The 23153-nt window shown below is 39.8% G+C and overlaps 1 protein-coding gene across 1 annotated transcript in view; it reads left to right on the top strand.

Moving 5' to 3' along the window:
• Positions 1–23153, top strand: part of Dcdc1 (doublecortin domain containing 1) — a 372774-nt gene that overhangs the window by 131769 nt on the left and 217852 nt on the right. The window contains 2 exon segments of the mRNA XM_060371563.1: positions 12446–12553; positions 12555–12617. Of these exon segments, the coding sequence (XP_060227546.1) occupies positions 12446–12553; positions 12555–12617 (171 nt within the window).

The raw sequence follows: 23153 nt of genomic DNA, 5'->3' as shown, positions 1-23153 counted from the left end.
TGAAAAGTAGAAAACAATGCTGGACAAGGTATGCATGAACAGTAAGACTACGGCGAAGCACCCAAACCGTTGAGAAGCCAGAGAAGGTTTGCCAGAGCTGTTAGTGTGGGTTTGAGACACAATTAGCCATTGCTTGCAGGTGTGGGCATGACCTAATATCTCTGGTCATTGGTGCCAGCTTAGAGAGAGTGTTCTAAGCATGACAATCAGATCCCTCAATGAGCTATATTCCTATAATTAGAGTTCTGTAAAGAACAAGTAAATAGAAGCCTTAAGATGCAGATCCAGTCAACACCACTGGCATCAACTTATCTCCAAACAGGTAAGTTGAGAAGACATTTAAAATGCCTCCATTTTTAGTGGTCTCTACCTGTGTCAGTAGATGGGGATGTCAGATTGTAAAGCCACCACACACAGGGACCTCTGGTTGGAACCAAGGCGTATCTTCCCACCTGGGGAAAATTGAAGGAGAGTGAAGATTTGGTAGTCACTGCAATACTGTGAGAGATGCCACACATATCAAATTTCCCAGTGATTACACTGTAGTGCAACTGTAATCAGAGATACTTCACTTTCTTTCAGCTCCTTTTATTTTTTATTTTTTGGTCTTCTTTTATCAATTCAATATTATGTTTTCCTTTTAACATATAAAAGCAATATATCCATGGGAAAACAATGAAGATATTTACGAAGATTAAAAAGTATTCATCAAAATCTTTGTGCATCCTTTCTGGCTCATTTTCTTTCATGTGTATGTATGTATGTATGCATGTATGTATGTATGTATGTTGGTGGGAGAAGGTTATTGCATGGTATGCATGTAGAAGTCAGATTACAAATTGCAGATTTTTACTCTGTAGGTCCTGGAGATCAAATTCCTTGGTGGCAAATGCCTTAACTGTCTTGCCTCTGTCGTCCTTTCTTTTACCTACTATGTTTCCAGGCTGGCTTGGAACTCACTACGTGGATCACAGAGGTCTTAAACTCATATCAATTCCTCCTGCCTCAGCCTCCCAAAGTATGGAGAGTACAGGTTTGATCCACCACACCTGTCTAGAAAGCTGGGATTGAGTTAAACAGGCTGTCCTTGCTTTGAGACCACCCTGTATATTGTCTTGAAGGGCACATTTCAAGAACAGAGACAACTCTTCTATCTGATGATTTCAAATGGTAGTTCTGTACAAAGCGCTCTGGAGTTCTTAATAACATGGGCGGATTCAAAGCCACAGAGAATTCCTGCCAACATCTGAAGACTGCAAAAACCAGGGGTTCTTCAGACTTATTGCTAGTAGCAGACAGGCCATAGTTAGCAATGTATAGCGCAGAAACATACAGCTTCAATATGTAAGACCTATAGAAAAGTTAAACTGTGGTTACAAGTGGTCTTGAGAACTTAAATGAATTCAAGAATTGCATGCACGCAGCATAGAGATGAGGTCCAACATCCCATGTGCAAAATGTGTAGCAATGTGCACACTTGCCCAGTTTCGGAAGTCTGGCTTGTTTCCCCACCAGAACGTTTCATTTTCATTTGGTGCCTTCTGTTCATTTGTCACACTCCCACATTCTGCACTGGTGTCACCTCCGTGTGTCACGTCACTGCCACGCCGCACGAGGAGTGGAGCAAGCGGGCTTTCTGATGCACAGTGAGATGGTGCGCTTTTCCAGCAGAGGCAGGCGTAAGCCTTCTTTTGTGAATGGGACCGATAGGGTCAGATAATGTTTAAAGGGGAAGGTTTTATGTCTCTCGGGCTTCTATGTTTCCACATGGATGCCCTCGCACACACATAGATTGAATTATGAACAGACCCATTAATGCTGGGATCACAGAAGGTCAAGTTTTGTCTTCTTTTGCTCCCATTCAGATTGCTTTTGTAGAGAGAAAAAAAGGATTTGCAGGGGTAAAAAAAAAAAAAAAGATTTATGATAAAGAATTTTTTAAGAACGTTTTCTCCCTTTAGCAACACCTTTGATTTGAAAAAGAGCATATTATGTAAAATAATTCAGTAATGTTGTATCATTTGCCTGATTTTAGTGTGAGTTAGCTCATGTGTATAGTCGTCTTTAAGGACAACATGTTATCATAAAAACATAGCACTTTGAAGATAAAATGCCATATAAATATGTAAAGTAACAAAGTTTGAACAGAATAGAGCTATTATCAAAATGTCATTGGCAGAATTCCTGACTAAGTTTCTCCTTTGTTTATGATGCAATTTAATCTTTGCTCAGACATACAATATTTTAGTTTTGAATTAAGAAAACACCTAATAAAGTAAATAACCTGTGATTAATATAAAAAAACTAAAAATTAATAATAATAAAAGAAGAAAATAGCTAATAATTTGTGTCATTTGTGGCTCACATGCACTAACAAATAATTCAATGGAAGCAGTAGAAAAGTCATAGAGAAACATTTTGAAAGGACAAAGACTTTATCTCCAATGAAAAATTCAAGACTTTAACCAATAGCTCTTTAGAGAGCAAATGACATCAGCAATTGTATGGTTGGTTGATTTCTGATGTCACATGGAATTCCTTATCAGTTAAAGGGTATGGATTGTGACAGTAAAACCAGCCATGCATAAAAATGCTCCTAAATCAAAGTCTGGGAGCCTTCCTTCTTTCTCCTCTGGTTTTGTGCTGGTGACTTGCTCTACTGTGTGGTGAAGGACATCAAAGTGAGGAGAGCAGCATTTGCCAGAAAGATTCATTTTGTGATACAAACATTAAATGCTACCTAAAATTCTATCTCCCCAAGTCACATGATCTCAGGAATGGATTCCGAGAGCTCCTTACTTTCCGGCAAGCCTCCGTGTTTAGGGCCTTTGCTTTTTGGACTTTGATTTCATCAAATAACCAGAAGAGCAGGCCACCTGGACTGCTTGTTGTTTGGCTTTATGTCGGTTGCTCTCACCTATCACTCTGAGGCTAATACTCCTGCGGGATAAAATATCACAAGCAAGATGATGCAGAAGCACTGACATGCACTGGATAATTCAGAGCTTATTAAAGGCCACAACTTAGAGGGTTAACTGGGCTGTGTGTACTGCAGAAATTCATTCTAGAAGGAGGGCCTCTTAGAGGAAACTCCCATGGGATTTTCCAGTTTAAGAACGATATTTTCTCTTTCTTCCTGTATTGTTCCCCTAACCATTTCTTCCTTTTTTCTTTTCCTTCTCAAGTTTTTTACATTATTTTTTTCCCTTTTCCTCTGTGAAGGCTCATCAATATCCCAAACCCTTTTCAAACTTGTATGCAAATTTCCCTAGTTAGACACAATGGCTTTTTTTTTTTTTTACAAATACTTAATAGGAATTGGCATAGACCGTTACTACCAACAACATTTGTTTATTACTAATGAGTTATACATGGTTGAAAAGATCTAGTAGAAAATTGTGTAGTAATCATTTTTTTGATAACTTATGTAAGTCTAAATCCTAGTGACATATTACAAAGTGTGTATTCTATATTATCAACTTATTAACATGAAGTATATATTGTCTACTTATAAATTAGCTGCAGATTGTTGTGACCCTCTCTAGCATGTCTTTCCTAGGCTGTGACAGAGGTTGAATGAAGAGCTTCTACTGAAGTACTAGGGCATTTGAGCAGGGGCACAGACTAGTGATGGAAGTGCCCCTCCTTTGACCTTAGGTTGGTACCGAGCAGTGCCACCTGCAGCTTCTGCTCCCAGCTTTGACAAAGGCAAATCACGAGGGGAATCTGACACCACACAAACACCTGTGAAAAGATGCTGATGCTTTCTCGCTTTGATTTCTGCTTTGCCCTTATCAGAAAAAAGTCTGCTAAGTTCTCACAACACATCTGGCTAGCCTAGTAGTGGTCACTTCTAAGACTTGATGGCTTGCTATGTAAAAACATTTGGGACAAGTTCACAACTTGTAGGAGCCTGATCTTGATGTGTAAGTCAACAGATTGTGAAGATCCTCCAGCCCCGGTGTATACAGCTATATCAGAGGTCCTGCATTTAAGGCTTGGGGAACATTGCAAAAAGGTAAAAAGAAAGATTGTAAGAGCCAGAATATCAGAAAGTCTTCTTGAACAGTTACTCCTGGTAATAGTTGCATAAGCAAGACTGAACAATAGCAATATTAATTAACTTGGAAGGGAGAACATTTTGTGGGGTCCCACCCCTAGACAAGGAACTATAGGCAACTATGAATTCTGGGAGAGGGGGAATGAGTCTGTCCTAAGGATGAGCCGTAATACTGGTTTTCTAATACAGAGTGGTCAGCCCTGAAACTGAACACACAGCACCAACTAGAATGCATTCAGCATATTACACCCCCCCCACACACGTACTGTTAATAGTCAAAGAAATATATGAACATATTTATATGAAACACACTTTTATGAAAACACGCATCCAGCACCTAATGCAACAAATGTATGTCAATGAAAATATCAATTGGGCATGTCAGTATAGATTAGCTATTTATGATTAACCTGTGATAGCTCTCTATCGTGTTCCATTGACCTGTGTCTGGTTTAATTCCTATACCAGGCTATTTTAGTAACGATAGGTTTATGGTATGTTTTGAATTCTTCCAGCTTTTTTTTTTTTTTAATAAAGTTTGGCAGTGTTGGAGCGATACCTCAGTAGGTGAAGCGCTTGACTTGGGAGCAGTCCCTGAGTTTGTTCCCTAGTACAAAAAGCCATGCATGGCAGCCTATGACTGTAGTCCAAGTGCTGGAGGTGAATCCATGGTTCTCAAAGACCAGCCAGCCCAGCCAAATCAGTGAGCCTCAGGTCACGAGAGTTTCTACATCAAGAACAAGGAGGCTGATGACTTGTGAGGAAAGACATTTGAAGGTGAGCCGTCGTCTGGTATTCACATACATTCCCTCCGACATGCATCTACGTTTTCATACACACACACAAACATTAACACACAAAGTGCCACCCGATTCTTCCGCTCACGTCGTTGACCAAGGCAAATTGTTGTCATATATCTTTTTCCAACCCTTCATTCTTCATTTATGTGTATTTTTATCAGTGAAGTTTCTTTCAGGCAGAATACAGTTGCATTTTATTTTTTTATTTTTTGTATATTTAACCAGTCTTTTTTATTTTAAACTTTCTCCTCCTTCTGATTTTTAAATTTTCTTTCCTTATTTCTTCAGTGGCCCAGTTACCATTCAGTAGGTTATTGTTTAGTTTTCATAAGCTTATATACTCCCTGCAGGAGTCATAGCTGAAGCTGTTTGCTTTCTAGTTCCATTTGCTTGGAATACTTTTTCTATTCCTTTTATCCCAAGGTAGTATCTGTTTATCAGTGATATTAAGGCATGTTTCTTGGAGGCAGAAGAAAGATGGATCATGTTTTCTATTAAGGTCTCCTAGTCTGTATCTTTTTATTATGGAATCGGAAATGCTAACAGTCAGAGCATTATTGAAAGTTGTACATTAATCCTTGTCATTTTCCTGATTGTGTAGTATTTTATTAGACTTCTTTTGATCAACTATTCTTGTATTGCTTATTTGTTTTCTGTGGGCCTCTTAGGTATGATCATCTTTCTCTTCAGACAGAAGTATTCCTTCAAGCAGCCTCTGTAGAGATGGCTGAGTGGTCGTAATACTCAGTCTGTTTTTATTATGGAAGATTTTTTTATTTATTCTTCAATTTTAATGGATAGTTTCTTTTGGGTTAACACTTTATTAGGCTTTTCTAGCTCTAAAAATGTGTCAAATAACCAGGTGTTGATTTTAATAGCGTGCCTTTATGTAAGTGACTTCACATTTTTATCTTGCAGTTTTTAATACACTTTCTTTTATAAATACCCTTCCTTTAGCCTGTATTTTAATTATGTATTGCGAGATATCCCCATTCTGGGCCTGTTTGTTTGTTGTTCTTTAAGCTTGTCATTCTTGGATGGATATCTTTGTATATGTTTGGAAAATATTCTATGAATTTTTTTTAACTTTTTATCAATTCTTTGTGAGTTTCACATCATGCAACCCAATCCTACTCATCTCCCTGTCCCTTTGTTTTCAACTCTGCCCTTGCAACCTGCCCCTAAAAGAAAATTTAAAAACAAAAATAAAAAAATAAACAAAACAAGACAATGCATAGAAAACTTCTCATCGTGGAAGCCGTGATGCGTCACAGCGTGTCCCACAGTGTACCCTGTTGTCCGCTCGTCTTTACTAAAAAACTGATCACTGAAATGAATCATCGGTCTGCTTTGATGCCCCTGGCTTCTGCTACACCATCAATACCAGATCCTCATAGGAACTCCTCTCAGTTATCTGTTGTTGCCTTGCGTCATAGAGAGCCTGCGGCTTTGGATCTATAGGACTGGCTCTTTCACACACCCCAGCAATTCATAGATGAAGCAGATTTTTGAGGGGCCAACTCAAAGCCCCGAATCTGGGCCTGGGTAGTAGTGGTCAGCCTGCTAGCTATCCTTCACCCACACCACCAGGGCGAGCTCTCCAGTACTGCCTCAGCTATGTCACCCGCTGCTGCAGCCAGAGAGGGGCAGAGCAGGCTCTCCTCTCATGCCCTTGGGGCAAGTGTACCCCTCACCCACACCGTCAGAACCAGCTGTACTATGTTGCCGCGGTGAGGTACAGGGTCTGCTCTCCCAAATGCTACAGCTAGTGAGGGACAGGGAGAGCTCTCCCGCCCTCTTGACCTTAAGGCCAGCTCTCCAAACTGCCTCAGGCGAGGAAGGAAAGGCATCACCCTCACAGGTGGTGCTAGCTCTCACAAACTCAGGCTTTCAGGGCCAGCTTGCCCGCTTATTCTATAATTGTATAAAAAATATTTTCTATGCCTTTGATATGATATTCTTCTCTGCATTCTGTGCTTGTAATCCAAAGATTAAGATTGTTTTGTTTTGTTTTTAGTGTCTCGGAGTTCTCCCATATCCTGTTTATGTGTTTTTATTTTAATTTTTGTCTCCTACAATATATTTTGATCATGTGCCACCTCACTACCAACCCAGCTCTGCATTCTATCTCTATCTCTTCTTCCAAAAGAAAATAAAAAACAAAAACTCCAAAATGACATCCTCCCTCCCCCAAACACACATACACTCAAATCCAGCCTGTGTTGGTCCAACTTCTCTGGGGCCTAAGACCTGCCCTGGAGTGTGTTTGGTATACGTGATGATACTCTGTTAGGAAAAAAAAACAAAAAAACAACCGAGTTCCCCTTGGCAGCATTTATCAGTTACAATTAGCTTCTTCATTAGAGCTGGGAACCTGTGTCTTCCCCCAGTCCCCACTCAGTGCAGGCACCCCATCTGGCTCTAACCTGTGTAGCCCCTGTAGAGTGCTGCCACAGTCTTGGTGAGCTCATATGTGCACTCATCTTGTTCTGTCTGGAAGAACTATCATCCCCCTCTGGCTTTTAAAATATTTCCACCGCTTTCTTCCAGGTAGATCCCTGTGGCTTGAGAGGAGAAGTTTGATGAAGACATTGCAGTGAAGACTGAGGGCTCCGAGGGCTCTTTCACCCTCTGCACAGTTGTGGGTCTCTGTGTTAATTACCATCTACTGCAAAAAAAAAAAAAAAAAAAACCTTTTAAAATAGGGCTGAGAAATGGGTAAAGCAAGACGTTATTAGGAATCTTTTTTTTCTATGTTTCTTTAGTATAATACTGGTAGATTTTCCCTTAGGTGCACGACCTGTCTCTTTTTAGGTTCGTGACCACTTTAGCAGTGTCAGGAGGGCTTCCTCTCATCAAGTGGACCTCACCTCTAATTTAAAAAGTGATTGTTTACTCACCTAACATTTGTGCCAGTATTACACCAGCGTATCTGGCAGGCAGGTTGCTGTTGTAGGTTGCAGAGTCGGTAACTGGCTGATGTTGATGATTGCCTTTCTCCTCTGGTAGCATGCCAAGTACCTTCAAGTACCATGAGCTCCAGTGAGTAGGGGTAAAGCCTCGGACCGCGCACAGCTTGACTTTTCCCTGTTTGGCTTCGTAAGTAAGTGTTGTCTTCAACAACAGGGTTGTTATTGTGTGTATTTACCATTGACCTTTATTGACTGACTCAATTTCTCTACCTTGTCTACCAGCCTTGAGACTCTGTTTCCCACACAATCCATTTTGTTGATGAAGCTTTGTTTCCTGAGGGTTTTATTTGGTTTGTTTTTTTCATTTCTAGTATCATTTCAGTTTGGTTAGTCTTATATAATTCTCTTTATTGAATTCTGTTTTGGTGTTTTGTATCGCGCTCCTTATTTCATTAATCTGTTTTTGTTCTCAGCGTATATTTATGTCTTCTTTGAGTTGTTTGTTAATCATTCCTTTAACTCTTTGTCAGGAAGATCTTCCAGGTTACTCTCATTGGGATCCATTGTCATGTGATTAGCATTTTGTGGAAGAGACTTGTCTTGAGTTTTTATATTACTTGTGTACCTGGACTTGGATTTGTGCGTTTGGGGTCTCTTGGTTGAGTGGAGGTTGAGGGCCCCGAGATTGCTTACCTGACAGTGCCGGGAGGTAGAGGCTCTGTGGAAGTGTTGGCCCAAGGTCCAGAGACCCCTTCCCTGTTGGTGCTGGGGGCTGCGGACAAGGTAAAAGCTCATGCTAAGTGTTCATTTCTATAACCTGTAAGCTGCTGGTGCCAAGGGCTGTTCAGGGACCATTCAGAGTCTGAGTGTTCCTGTCCAGAGCAGGAGTTAGGGGAACGTTCGGTCCGTCTTTTTATTGGTGAATTTAATACGTTTACATTCAAAGTCAATGATAAGCATGAATTTGTACTTATCAATATAGCCCGCATAGTCTGCTTGCTTCACATAGTTTTGTCATTTTATACATCTTTTATTATCTGTTGTATAATACAATAGTTTTCTAACATGCCCTGCTTTAGTTGTTTCTGCTTTGGGTATCATGTATCTGCTTCTTTAGTGAACTTTACATATTTGTAGTTTTTCATAATGGCAGTTGTCACCCTTTTGCTTCTTTTCCTTCCCTATTTTTTCTTTGTTCTCTTTTTCCCCTTTCTTTTTTGAGCCGGGGTCTCTCTGTATATCCCTCTCTGTCCTGGAACCACTATGTAGAGAAGGTTGGCCTCCACCTCACAGAGATCCACCTGCCTCTGCATCCAGAGTGCTCAGATAAAGGCATGTGCTTCTGTGCCCGTTCTCATTCCTTCATTTCTAGCGCAAGTTTCCTCACGCGTTCCTTGTATAGTTGGTCTGGAAACAAAACGGATAATTCACAAATAGAATCACTCGATAGTAGGTTTCTGCACTGCCAGGAGATCATGAGAGAGAAACAGTCTTTAGAATGACAGAAAACCTTCGCTATTTCTAAAATACATACAGAACTGAAAAGTAAAAAATAAAATAAAATAAAATAAAGTCTTCGCATAAATAGATGGCTGAATGAATCGAACGATAGTTTCAAAAGAAGGAGCATCAATGATTAATAAATATGTGAAGCTAGTTTTCAACATTCTTAATTGTTGTGGAAATGCAAGTCACAATTTCTTACCCCACTCGGACCGTCTTACATTAAGAAGAAAACAATGGCAACATAGACCATTGAGGAAATGGAAAGGGAGAGGTATATTAACTGGCCAAGCCACTATAGGAACATTATGACGGCTTCTCAAGAAACTCAAAGTAGAACTACCATATAATCTAGCTCTCCTGGTCTGGACTCTTCCCCATACGACAGAGACACTTGTTCCTGTATTATTCGCCACAGCTAAGAAGCGGAACTCACCTAGATGTCTGCTACCGGATGAACGGATGGAAGAAAAAATGGACTTTCGTTTTTCTGTAGATAAACATGAAATAATGACATTTGCGGAAAAATGGATGAAACTGGAATTTATTATGTTAAGCAAAAATAAGCCAGATGAGATTTTCTAGATTTTAATTTGTTTAAATGTTCATGTTAATGCAAGTGTGTGTGTGTGTGTGTGTGTGTGTGTGTGTGCGTGAATGCTTGTATTGCATGTAAAAATGAAAGAAACTATGAGAGAGAAAGGAAAGGAAATCTGGGGGAGGGGAGAAACCCTTGTGACATAGAGGAGAAAGGGACCATTCTCAGAAGGAGGGGGATCAACGGGAAGAATCAGGGAAGAGGCACAGCAAGAGCAAATACGTGTGAGACCCTTACTTTGCTAATTAAAAAAAATGAACATCAATGAATTAATGAACCAGCATACTGGCACAATGCATACTTCACGTTGGGAGTTGTGATAGTCATTGATTATTGACACATGTCACTTAGTTCTCGATATGGCAAAGGCCAGTGTGGTCTTCACTTATGGATGAGTTTTATTCCCTGTTCTAAGTCACCCACCCTGTAATAGGGAGAGTTAGAATTTTAATCCAAGGCTTCAAAGTTCATATTATATTCAGTTAATAATTCTAAATTGGCCTAAGCCGATCACTTTAAAGAACCATGGATAAAAAGGATTTCTGCTCTCCTGTTTTTCTAACTACTACTATGTATTGATTGACATTTATGTACTGTTGACCGCTCTAGTGCGCAGCATGAACCTGGGAGGGCAGGGCCTGAAATTGAGGTGGACTAAAGTCTGATGCAGTAGACAACTTTATTTAGAGCATCAGACAGTTTATACTCTGAGGGTTAGAAAGAATCACCCGGGTAGAGTTTGCTTTCATGAGAACGCGCATGACCAAAACTTGCTTTTCCATAGAAGCATATGAATAACAACAGTTGACTCACTCGTAGCCACCGCACCTGGGAGGAGCACACAGAAAGCACATTTCAAGCACAGTTCTGTTTTGGAGAAACTGAGATCACACGACTCTTCTCTTGTTTTCTTGGAGTTTTCTCACAAGCACTCAGAATTCCCACATGGCTCCATTTGTGTGCCATATTCCAAAATGTAAGGATAAAGCTGTAAGTTTAGGTATAAAAAAAATGAGGAGTCAAAGAAGTGTAGTTACTTTTCATTAGCAAACTATAGCATTTTGACATTGATTCGTTATTTCTGAGTCCTAAGTGTATCTCATTGATAATATATGAGTAAAGGCTGTATGTCTTTTCTAACCACACTGAATAGGAGTCTAGAAATATAAACAACAAAGGTATGTATATTGTAAACCTTTCTTATATCTGGAAAGTTCTATGCTTTATTTTAAGTATATTTAAAATGCTGTCAAGACAGAAAATATATTTTAAAGGTCTATAAAATCTTAGTGAATTTAATAATGAATTGATACTTTAATACTAAGTAAATTAAAGTAGTTGTATTAGAAGACAAGGAACAAGGACAGGAGCCTTCCACAGGGGTCCTCTGAAAGACTCTGCCTACCAGGGTATAGAAGGAGATACTGAGACTCAAAACTTAATGTTGGCAGAGTGCCAGAACCATTGTGGAAGAAGAGGGAGATAGAAAGACCTGGAGGGGACAGGAGTTCCACAAGGAGAACAACAGAACCAAAATACCTGGGCCAAGGGGCTCCAACTAAGGACCATGCATGGAGAGGACCTAGACCCCTGTTCAAAGGAAGCAAATTGGTTGCTCACTTTCCCTAGTGGGTGCCCTATTAAGGGGTACAGGGGTTGTCTCAGATATGAACTCAGTGGCTGGCTCTTTGATTACCTCCCCCTGGGGGGTGCAGCCTTGCCAGGCCACAGAGGAGGACATTGCAGCCAGTCCTGATGAGACCTGATAAGTTAGGGTCAGATAGGAAGGGAGGAGGTCCTCCCCTATCAAGAGACTAGGGAAAGGGCATATGGGAAGAAGAGGGAGAGTTGGTGGGACTGGGAGGAGATGAGGGAGGGGGTGGCAGAGGGGATACAAAGTGACTAAATTGTAATAAATAAATAGAAAAAAATTTAAAATATCAAAAAAGGTACAGAATAATAAAATGAAATATGGTAATAAGTTACATAACAGTGAATTTCAAAGTCCTAAGAAAGGCTTTCTTTTGTTAAGTATTTTGTTTCTTCTTTCTCGGTTGCTGTTGTATTTTTCTCTTCCTTTGAGACAGTCATACTATGTAGCCCTGGGTTTCCTGGAATTCGTTATGTGGACAAAGCTGACAGCACGTAGCCTGCTTCTCTTTTCTGGACTTTTAAACATTTTAAGTATTTTGCAAAGTTCTTAAATCTATGTTCTTTTTTTTTTCAATGCCTCGAGTTAGTTTTCATTCAGCAATTTTAAATGGCTATCTATTCCATAACACCAAAGTAAAGGGATAAACACACACACACACACACACACACAGTGAGAGAGAGAGAGAGAGAGAGAGAGAGAGAGAGAGAGAGAAACAGAGAGAGGTATTTGTACAAATAAAAGTGGGTAATGGAGATATATGTGTTTATCTCCTGTATTACCTTTATGTGAGGATAGAGCTGTACTTAAATTCTTGAATTGAAGTCATTTTCTCCTATCAGGCTAGATACTCAAAGATCTAATAGGTGTGACATCAACAATTACTTCTCGCTAACAATTCTCGTAATTTAACCCCTTCAGGTGAGTATGCTGATTGATGAATTGTAGACAGCTATCAAAAGCAGCAGAGGTCGCCTGGCCAAGCTTGGCCTCCAATTACAGGCTGAGCAGGAGCAGTTCTCCTCTCTGTGTCTGCCAACACATTAAAAGCCTTCCAGCAAACACCGTGGCCCCAGGAGGCCTGCTGCTCAAGGTGGGTAACACTCCATGACTCTCGCTGGATTCAGGCAGAGACAAAAGCGTTCCACCCCACCGAAGACCTGTGTAACACTGGTTCTCGGCTGAATTTCTCATCTTGTCCTCAGCAGCCAAGTTTGACCTGTGAGGGGTAAGAATACTATCCAGAAAACAGGCCCTAAAAGGAAATACTTTGGTGTCCTTGAAATTGGGGTTTATGAAAGTTAGCATTTGATACAGAAACGTACATTTAAAAATGAAAAGCTTCAGTTGGTGAACACAGGACTACTTCTCAAAGAAATAAAATACTGTGTAGGATTCGGTTTCTAAAAACAACGCATTTGGAAAATGGCCAAGGTTTAATAGTTGACAGACAGTGGCAATAGGAATTGGAGGCTAAAAGGCCAGGTGACTGATTGATGTTCAAACTACATTTCCAGAAAGAAAAGGATATGTATTGGATAAGTGTGACACATGTCTGAGTTCACTTGGCAAAATCAATACTTAAGAATATATGGAGGGGGGGAATGGTGAATGGGTTATTTGTCAGGACAAGATGGCTAAATGTCCTAGGCTGCTCTGCTATTGCAGTGTTAGGTGAGAAAAAGAATAACTCACCTTGGCTACAGCAGAGGAAATCCTGAAAGCTGAAGGAGTGAAAAGATTTTTATACGTGTTATTGAATATCCATGTTGCCTCTGCCAAGTTAGTATAGTTCTATAGCTTCATAGTTTACATCTCAAAGATCTCTGATTAGAGAGATCTGAAATTCTCAGAGTACAACCCTTTTCTCTCTAAAGTGGACTGCTCAGAGAAGTCTTCCTTCCGATGACTTTAATGGGGATAGGATGACACTCACACTTGTATTCTGATCATCCTTTATCTTACCAATTCTCCTTTGTATATAATTTTTGCTACAGACATCATCTTAAGGAGTATGGTAGCTTGTTATATTCCCATAGATTCATTTTAAATGAGAGTATTACCATTAAAAAATGATCTTGTGAGATTGTGACTCAAGCTCAAATACCTTGTCTGTGTTTGTCAACAAAGGATTCGAGGAGTGACAGTTAAGGCATCAAAGACAAACATCCCCACAGCTGAATAATCCTGTTCTTTTTAGGTTTCTGGCTTTGCTGTGAACCCCTCTGCAAAAATACTTGCTATTGTCTTCCACTGTGCCCTGCCAAGCCTGCACCCCTCCCCCCCACAGGAGGAGATGATCAGAGAGCCTGTCATTGAGTTCATGACAGAGACAGCCCCTGCTCCCCTTATTAGGGAACCCATTTGGAGGCTGGGTCTATGGGCTACATCTGAGCCAGGGTTTTAGGTCCTCTCCATGCACTGTCCTTGGTTGAGGTAACAGTCTCTGCAGGGCCCCCAGGGCTCAGTTTTATTGGCTCTGTTGGTCTCCTTGTGGATCTCAGTGCAGGTAATCTTATGAAAGAAGGAGGGGGATAGAAAGGCCTGGAGGGGACAGGAGCTCTACAAGGAGAGCAACAGAACCAAAAAATCTGGGCCCAGGGGTCTTTTCTGAGACTGACATTCCAACCAAGGAACATTCATGGAGATAACCTAGAGCCCCTGCACTGATGTAGCCCTTGGCAGCTCAGTGTCCAAGTAAGGGTTCCCTAGTAAGGGGAACAGGGACTGTCTCTGACATGAACTCAGTGGCTGTTGGTCTGATCACCTCCCCCTGAGGGGGGAGCAGCCTTATCAGGCCAAAGAGGAAGACATTGCAGCCATCCTGATGAGACCTGAGAGTCTAGGTTTAGATGGAAGGGGAGGAGGACCTCTCCTATTAGTAGACTGGGGGAGGGGCATGGGAGGAGAAGAGGGAGGGAGAGAGGGTAGGATTGGGAAGGAATGAGGTAGGGGGTACAGCTGGGATACAAAGTGAATAAACTGTAATTAATAAAAATAAATAAATAAATTTAAAAAGTAAGATTACCTGCACCCTGCCCAAAGTTTGGCTGAGTCTCAGCCTCTGCTTCAATACCTCTATCAATGGAGTCTTTCAGAGGCCATCTGTGGTAGGCTCCTGTCCTGTTCCCTGTCTTCTACTGCTTCCAATGTCTACCTCGTTTGTCCTTTTGAATGAGAATTCAGCATCTTCCCTAGGGTCTTCTTTATTCTTTAGCTTCTTTAGAAGTGTAGATTTTAGTATGTTTGTTCTATATTATATGGCTAATATCCACTTATGAGTGAGTATATACCATGTGTGTCTTTCTGATTCTAGGTTACCTCACTCAAGATGATCTTTTCTTGTTCCTACCATTTGCCTGCAATGCAGCCTGTCCTGATGAGAACTGATAAGCTAGGGTCAAATAGAAGGGGATGAGGACCTCATATATCAGTGATAAGAGGGAGGAAGGGTGGGATTGGGAGGAGATGAGAGAGATGGACACAGCCTGGATACAAATTGAATAAACTGTAATAACTGACAAAAAAACCAAACCAAACCAAAACAAAACAAAACAAAAACACAAAGAGAAGACAAGAAAATTTCTTGTATTTCTAAACTGCTGAGAAGCCAGCACAGATAAATACCTTTTATAATTTTTTTCTAGAAATATTGTGTTTAAGTTCCTGGTGCTTATCTCAAGGCTAAATGTCAATCAGACGAAGAAATTTGTAGAACCAACAGGCCTACTCAACACCTGCAAAATCCTTGTAGCAATGAAATTCTACAAAGTCAAGCTGAAACCTTTTCAAGATTAAAATGCTGGGAAGGACAAAAAAAGTAGGGCTGTAATTTCATTCTACTTAAAAATAAAGTGCTTTTCCATAAAAAAAAAAAAAAAACTTGCTATTGATTAAGAGATAAACTAGACAAGGGATTTTGGTCACCTTAATGACATTTGTGTCATTGTGCCTTTTAATCCACTATTGTATTGATGTAGTGCCATGGGGAAAATAACTTTCTTTTCCTCAGAAATTCGTTGTTAATTCTGAAGAATTTTTATCATATTAGCATGTTATCCTGACAGTAAAATTTTAATTGCAGACTCTGAACTGTTACTCGCACATATTCCTTTTTTCAGCATGCTTCAAAATTCTTTCCACACCAACAAATAGGAAATTTACAAGCAAAGAAAACATGTTGTATAAAATTTGTTAGAACCTGCTGTGCTATCTAATATAGCAGCTACAATCTGCACAAGAGTATTAAAACATCAGCTAAATAAAACACCCAATGCGTTATAGACCTTCTTGGTTTTAGCACGTGCAATCCTGAATCCAACACACCAGACTGGTTAGATACCCTATCCAGAATTCTCTCTCACATGTGTCATGCATTTTCTTGCTTTGACCTCCCACCCCCAGCCCCAAGCGGGAGGCTCAGCACCATATATTTCTGCCTCTGCTCTATTTAGTTTCCCCATTTGTAACACCGAGTTCACCTCAAGGCGTGCATTATTCTTCTAAATCCCAAGAACTCCAAGTTCAACTCTTCTGCCTTTAAGGAAGTAGTTTCCAAGTTTGGCTGGATAAAATTATCTGGAGATCATCTGGAAAACACCTATGTTCTCTACTCTGTTACTTAGAGGAGAACTGGTTTAGTGCCCAGAAGCTGGCTTTAAGCAGCCTGTGAACAATAGCTAAATTATTGAGTATTTTGAGAGCCATTGGTTAAATGCTGCCATTATTTTTTCCATTCTTCTTCTTCTTGCTATTATTAATATTATTTATTTGCTTTGTATCCCAGTTGTAGCCCTCTCCTTCATCTCCACTCGGTCCCACCCTCTCTCCTCCTCCCCTATATCTCTTTCCTAGTCCATTGATAGGGGAAGTCCTCCTTTCCTACTGTCTAATCCTAGCCTATCAGGTCCCATCAGGACTGCCTGTATCCTCTTTCTCTGTGGGCTGGATAGGTCATCCCACCAGGGAGAAATGATCAAGGAGCAGGCAACTGAGTTCATGTCAGAGACTGTCTCTTCTCCCCTTACTAGGGAACCCACATGGAGACTGAGCTGTCTATGGGCTACATTTGAGCAGAAGTCTAGGTATGGTCTCTATGCATGGTCTTTGGTTGATACATCAGTCTCTGCAGTCCCCACTGGGCCTAGCTTTTTTTTTTTTTTGGCTTTATTGGTTTCCTTGTGGGGTTCTTGTCCCCTCCAGGTCCTTCTATATCTCCCTCCTTCCATAAGACTCCCCGTGCTCTGTCCAAAGTTTGGCTGTGAGTCTCTGCATCTACTTTGATCCCCTGCTGGGTGGAGTCTTTTAGAGGATGTTTGTGGTAGGCCCATCCTGTTCCGTCTCTTCTATTGCTTCTGGTGTCTATCGTGTTTGTCATTCTGAATGAGGATTGAGCATCTTCCCTAGGGTCATCTTTGTTGTTTAGCTTCTTTAGTTCTGTAGATTTTAGTATGTTTATCCTATATTATATGGCTAATGTCCACTTACAAGTGAATATATACCATGTGTGTGTTTCTACTTCAGGGTTACCTATAGGCTTAGCTTTTTCACCAAACCTACTTTATTTAGGGCTCTTAAGTACCTTTACCTCCCTTTCAACTCCCCACCAACCTTAGGTAGGAGATTAATAGGGAAAAGAGCTGTAGTCCTCTTTTATTTACTTTCTGCTGAATAGGGTCTATGAGTCCTTAGGGAATTACCAGATTCAGTTGTCAGGATACCAGCAGTCCAGTCCAAAGCAGCATGAAGCAGCAACATGAAGTCAGAAAAAGCCTCAGGACAGTTGGATTGCCCAGAAAAGCTCTCAGGAATGTTTCTCTCTGTCAAGTCAAGTGTTAAAGCACAAAGACCAGCAGACCAATGTCGATCCAAAAAGCGACTCTTTACTTTATGTATGTCGTCTCTTCAAAGTCTACCCAGGGATGTTCTCAGCTGGTCAAAGTCACGGCCCTGGCATGAGGGTGCAAAACATCACGTGCCCAGCTTGCAGCAAAATATCACATGACTAAACTGAGTCCAGAAACTTCCTTTCAGTTACCTCACTCAGGATGATTTTTTTTTCCCCTACTGTGGTACATTTATACAATGGAATACCACTCAGCTATTAAGAACAGGGAAACCATGAAATTTGCAGGCAAATACTGCCGTTATTAAAAGCATTTATGAACTTAAAACTGAACTGATCTTATGAAAAGGTAACTAATGCCCATTTCTTTCAAATTATTTGATTATATTTTACTGTTGCCTGTTCTTTCAGAGTTATTACTGTGCACATGTGCATGTGTGTGGTGTGGTGTGAACTCTCTGTTAATGTGTTACAATACAGTCCTTCCAAAGTTTGTTTTCAGTCATGACTTGTGATAACTCAAAACTGACCATTCCGAGTTCCTACAGGACAGAGCTGATAAATGATAAAAATGAGGACTTGAGTTAAGGTTTCATTGATTATTTGGGATAAAACATGGACAAAATAGTTTGTTTTGTTTTAAATACATTTAAAAACATTTTTATTGATTCTTTGTGAATTTTACATCATGTACCCCAATCCCTCTCATCTCCCCATCCCTCCATAACCACCTTTGCAACTTAGATTAAATTTAAAAGTGTAAAATTTCTGTATTTGTCACATTGTGACTTGTACACACAAAAAATACACAAAAATTGTTTCCTGAGTTATCAAAGAAGTTGCTCATGACACTAGTGAACACGAACAGCCACATGAACCTATCTCTCTGGTGTTACTTTTGCTTTGTGGATAGGAATATCAATTGATGTCCATGCCAGAACTGTGCTGTTTTCTAATTTGTAGCTGTATGACTAGGCAGAAATCAACCGGTGCATTGTGATGGCTCTGTGAAAGCTGCAATAGAGCATTACGTGTTTTATTATTGTTTGGCACTTCTGTGCCCCGTATCTTCATGTCATCTTTCTTGGGCAGGTTTGTGCAAGTGGCTGCAGCTGCTGTAAGTTTATGAGGGCAGTGGTCATGTTTTATCCAGACCACAGCTTTCCACAGCAATCCTCCTCCTACATTCTTCCTGTACTCTGCTGCATGGTGTCCCCTGTGCCCTGGAAGGCCTGACATAGCTATCCCACTCTAAGCAGGTGTTGGGCATTTGCCATCACATCTTTAAGTGTGACCCATGCATCCGTAAGTTTAAATTTATTCTTTAAGGATTTTGTATGTAAGTACTATATTTTTTTTATCATTCTTTCTCCCTTTTCCGTCTCTAATTCCTCCTGTGTTCTTCATGTTCCTTCTCAGACTCATGGATTCTTATTCTTTAATTATTAGCATTACATGTATGTGTGTATTCTTTAATGATAATCACTTCACATGTGCATATAAATTTATAAATACAATGTACTTACATAATTTTGTGTTGCTCATGTGTTTCAGCCTGACAGTTCGGGACTGGATAAAGTATCAGGGGGCTTGTTCTTGGAGAAGACAGAATCTCCTTCTCTCAGCAGTCACTAATTTCCTGTAGCTCTTCTTCCAGTGCTGAAGTCTTATGATAGTTCCCCAATCCTCACTGGCATGCCAATTGGTATCATCATTTTTAGACCTCGTTTAAGTGTGGCCATATCGTTGAGATTTCCTGAGTGTAGCTTCCATGTTGTATATAGGACACTATATTGCAGTAGATAGCTTGTCCTGGTCCTCTGGATCTTATCGTCTTTCTGCCTTTTCTTCTGTGATATTTCCTGAGCTTTAGGTGTATTGGTTGTGTTGTAGATATACCAGTCGGGGCCGGGTATCCCACAGTCATTAGTCTTCTTCATTCTAAGCAGTTGTGGCTCTCTGTAATTATCTCTGCTGGGGGAAAAAAAGCTTCTTTGTTGAGGGATGGAGGGATGTTAGCTACATGTACTTGTAGGTACAAGGATAAACATTTAGAGTGCAGTGAGAAATCATAACAGTTTGATGAGAGTGGCAGTAGTGAGTTCTATTTTAGGGTCGATGGCTTCACAAGCCATGGATAGTATTGTAGCTTTGTGGTACCAGGCATAAATTCCCTCCAACTGAGCAGGACTTTAGTCAAATTAGACAGTTGACAGTATTGCACCTTTCAGGATTATATTGCCATTTTAGTATTGTTGTTTTTCGTAGGCATTACAGTTGAGTAGGACTAATGATTCCTTTTTTCCCTTGGTGGCTTGTATAGATCCTGCTTGTACTTAAGAGCTAGTCCCCAGAAAGGAGTCTTTCCAGTGCATCCCTTTGCCATGTCCCTGATCATAAGTGTATGGTGTCTTCAGAAATAAGGTCTTACCTTCAACTTCTGGGGGAAAATGAGTTGCAATGTTTTAGTTAGTCTCCTGGACTTCTATGGCCAGCCAACAAAATGTTCTCCATCTTTTCTATTCATTTTGGTCTTAGAAAAACGTCTGATAAAAATCCATGGGGTGATGAGCCTTCTAATCCTCTCCGTTTGTGTATTTATGTCACTTTGTTGCATAAAAGCTACAGCACAACCTCAGGAATCAATAACTGAAGCAGTCAAGGTAGCATTTCCACTTTCACTTAGGAAGCTATTTGAGTTTCCTTTCTTTTTCCCTTAGTCCCCCTCAGGATTTATTAATTGTTTATCTTTCCAGAGAATTAAATCAGAGTTTCCTTTCCATTTGTTTGAGTTTGTCTGTTTTTTGTTACTGAGGAGTAAATCCCAGACCTCCCATGTACTAGAAGCACCCTGCCACTGAGCTACATACCAGGCCCTTCCCATGTCTACTTGATTATATTTTCTTTGAAAATTCCATGCATATATATAATGCATCTTGATTACTCTCACCTCATGCCTTCCTTTCCTCCTCCCATCATCAAATCACTTGCACTCCTCCCTCAGGTCTCTTTTTCATGTTCTTGTCTTTTCATTTCATTTTATGACTCACCAAGTTTAAGCAGGGCCTTTTTCGTGACCATGGCTATGTAACTATCAGTGGAGCCTGTGGGGCTCACAGTGTGTACCCACCTAAAGATCATGACTCTCCATTCCTGAGAATCCTATAGTTGCTAATAGTTCAACAGAGAGGTGTAGGGCCCCATGAGCTCCTCCCACATCCATGATTGACAGTTGAAAGGTCCAGTCTTCAACACGCCCAGGATAGGCAACTGCAGCTTCTTCAAGCTCACGATAAAAGTGTGACTGTGCTGTGGCCAGAAGACAACCACAGTTGCCCCAGAAACAAAAGGGTCATCTGGGCCTGCTATAAACAATATGATAACTTAGAGGCAGTATCTGTCCTATAACTGTTCTGTCTACTAAGACTGAAGCAAGGAAAACTAGAATGCTGAATGGACAAGCAGCAACTATCAAAAACCTCTGAACAAAGGAAAGACAAGCAATAGTCTCACAGATGAACTTCTCTAAATAGTTAGAGAATAATTAATTCCAGTCATTCTAAAGCTCTTCCAAAACCTAAAAAGAGCATGCATGTTAGAACATCAGCAGGACCATGATATCAAGTTATGACAAAGGCAGCATAAGAAATGGGAATACAGGATGATATAGGACAGTACATGACAATTGTCTGATGAATACAAATTTTAAAATTCTTTATCATACACAAACATGTCAAATTCAAGAGGACAACAAAAATATCGTAAATTAGAACCAAATAATATTTACCCTTGAAATTCAATGATGACAACATAAGAAATCAATCTAAGATAACATGTATGTAACATATTATAACAAAATAAGAGAGAAAAGCCACTTGATATCTCAAAACACACAACATTCATTATCCAGTTATGATTAAAAACACTCAAAAATAAACATAAATGTTTACCTCAACACAGTGAAGGCCATATATGAAAATCCTACAATTAACCTACTCAGTGGAAACAATTTGAAAATATCTTCTCTAAGATCTGATGTCATGAAAGGGAGATTAACTCTCACTACTTCTATTCAACAGAGCACTAGAAATGCTAGTCAGAGCAATTAGACCAAAAAATGTTTCAAACTGCAACTAAATTGGAAAAAAAAAAGTAAAATTAACTTTATACACAAGTGATGTGGTCATATGATAGAAAACCTTAAGATGTCAGCAAAAATCTCTTGGAACTCACCAATGAATTCAGTAAATTTCCATGACACAAAAATATGGGATTTCTATCTATACTACCAATGAACTAGCCAATGATGAAATTAAGAAAACAATTCTTTTTGCAACAGCATCATGAAAAGCAAAGTGCTTAAAAAAATGTAACCAAAGAGGTGAAATAAATATATACACTCAAAATGATAAAACATTGATACAGCAATTAAAGGTGACAATATGAATGGGAAAAACCACCTATTTGCTGATTAGAAGAATTAATCTCTTTAAAATATCCACACTACCCCAAATCACCCTCAGATCCAATGTAATTGCTATCAAATTTCAAAGGCATTCTTTGAAGCAACAAAAAGGCAGTCATAAGAGTCATGATTCCATGAGAGTGAAGACCCAAAGCAATCTTAAGGAAAAACAAACAAACAAACAAACAAATAAACAAACGAAAACATAGCCAAAGAGAAACATCTTTGCAAACTATATGCCCAACAGGATTAGTATGTAGACTACACAAACAACTTAAAAAAAAAAAAAACTAATCATAAAATTAACACACAAACAACCCAGTCAATGGACTAATTAAATGAGCAGAAAGTTCTCAAAAGATGAATTACAAATAGCCAAAAGGCATTGAAGAACAATCATATCACTGAGTCATCAGAGAAATATAAACTCCCAGAAGATTCCGTCTAACCCCAGGAATACTATTCCCTTGTATTTACCCTCAAAGACTCCACATCAAGGTATCACACTCAGGTTTACTGCAGCACCATTTGTAACAGCTAAATCATGGAACCGACCTAGGTCTCCTTCAACAGAGGAACAATAGTGAAAATGTGTTTTATGCATACAAGGGGGTCGTTATCATTGCCAAGAGTGAGGTTGTGTTACTTGAAGGAAAATGGATACCACTCTGGATTAATCTAAAGGGAGGCTCAGAAAAACAAATATTATCTGTTTTCTCCCATTTGCAGTTCCTAGATCTTTTATAGTCATATACAATCATGCACAATAAAGTGAAAATAGAGGTAAGATAGTTAAGAAACAAAGTGGCCAAATGAGAGGGAGTTGAAAAGGGTGTGGGCAATGAGTATGGGGGATACATTCAATACGTAACATATACCTGAACAAAAATTAAAATTAAAGTCAAGCAACTCAATAAGCAGTAATAACCATCACCTGAACACAGAATATTGGTCCTCCCTAGGGACTGGGTGCAGAGTGTTCAAATCTAGGGCAGTTTTCATACTGTAGATGATGCTTTACCATCTCTACCTAGTTGTTCATCCTCATCCTGTCCTTCACTGCTCTTTAAAGATATCTTTTAGGTCAGCCTTAACAGTAGAACCTCTTAAAAAGACACATCATTTCTGTGTTTCATGTCTTACTTTTGTCAGCACATGGTCTACTATTATGCCAAGTTTTAAAGGACAGTGTGCAGATACTGATTCTCATTGTGGGAAAGTCCTCGTTTTCCTTTTCAATTAAAACACAACAACTTTGAGGCATTTCAGGATAAAAGTCCTATGGGCTGTAATCCTGTTATCCCTGTATTCATGCCTTA

The sequence above is a fragment of the Meriones unguiculatus genome, chromosome 18, assembly GCF_030254825.1.
Source record: "Meriones unguiculatus strain TT.TT164.6M chromosome 18, Bangor_MerUng_6.1, whole genome shotgun sequence".
NCBI lineage: Eukaryota > Metazoa > Chordata > Mammalia > Rodentia > Muridae > Meriones > Meriones unguiculatus.
This window is presented reverse-complemented; position numbering and strand designations above follow the sequence as displayed.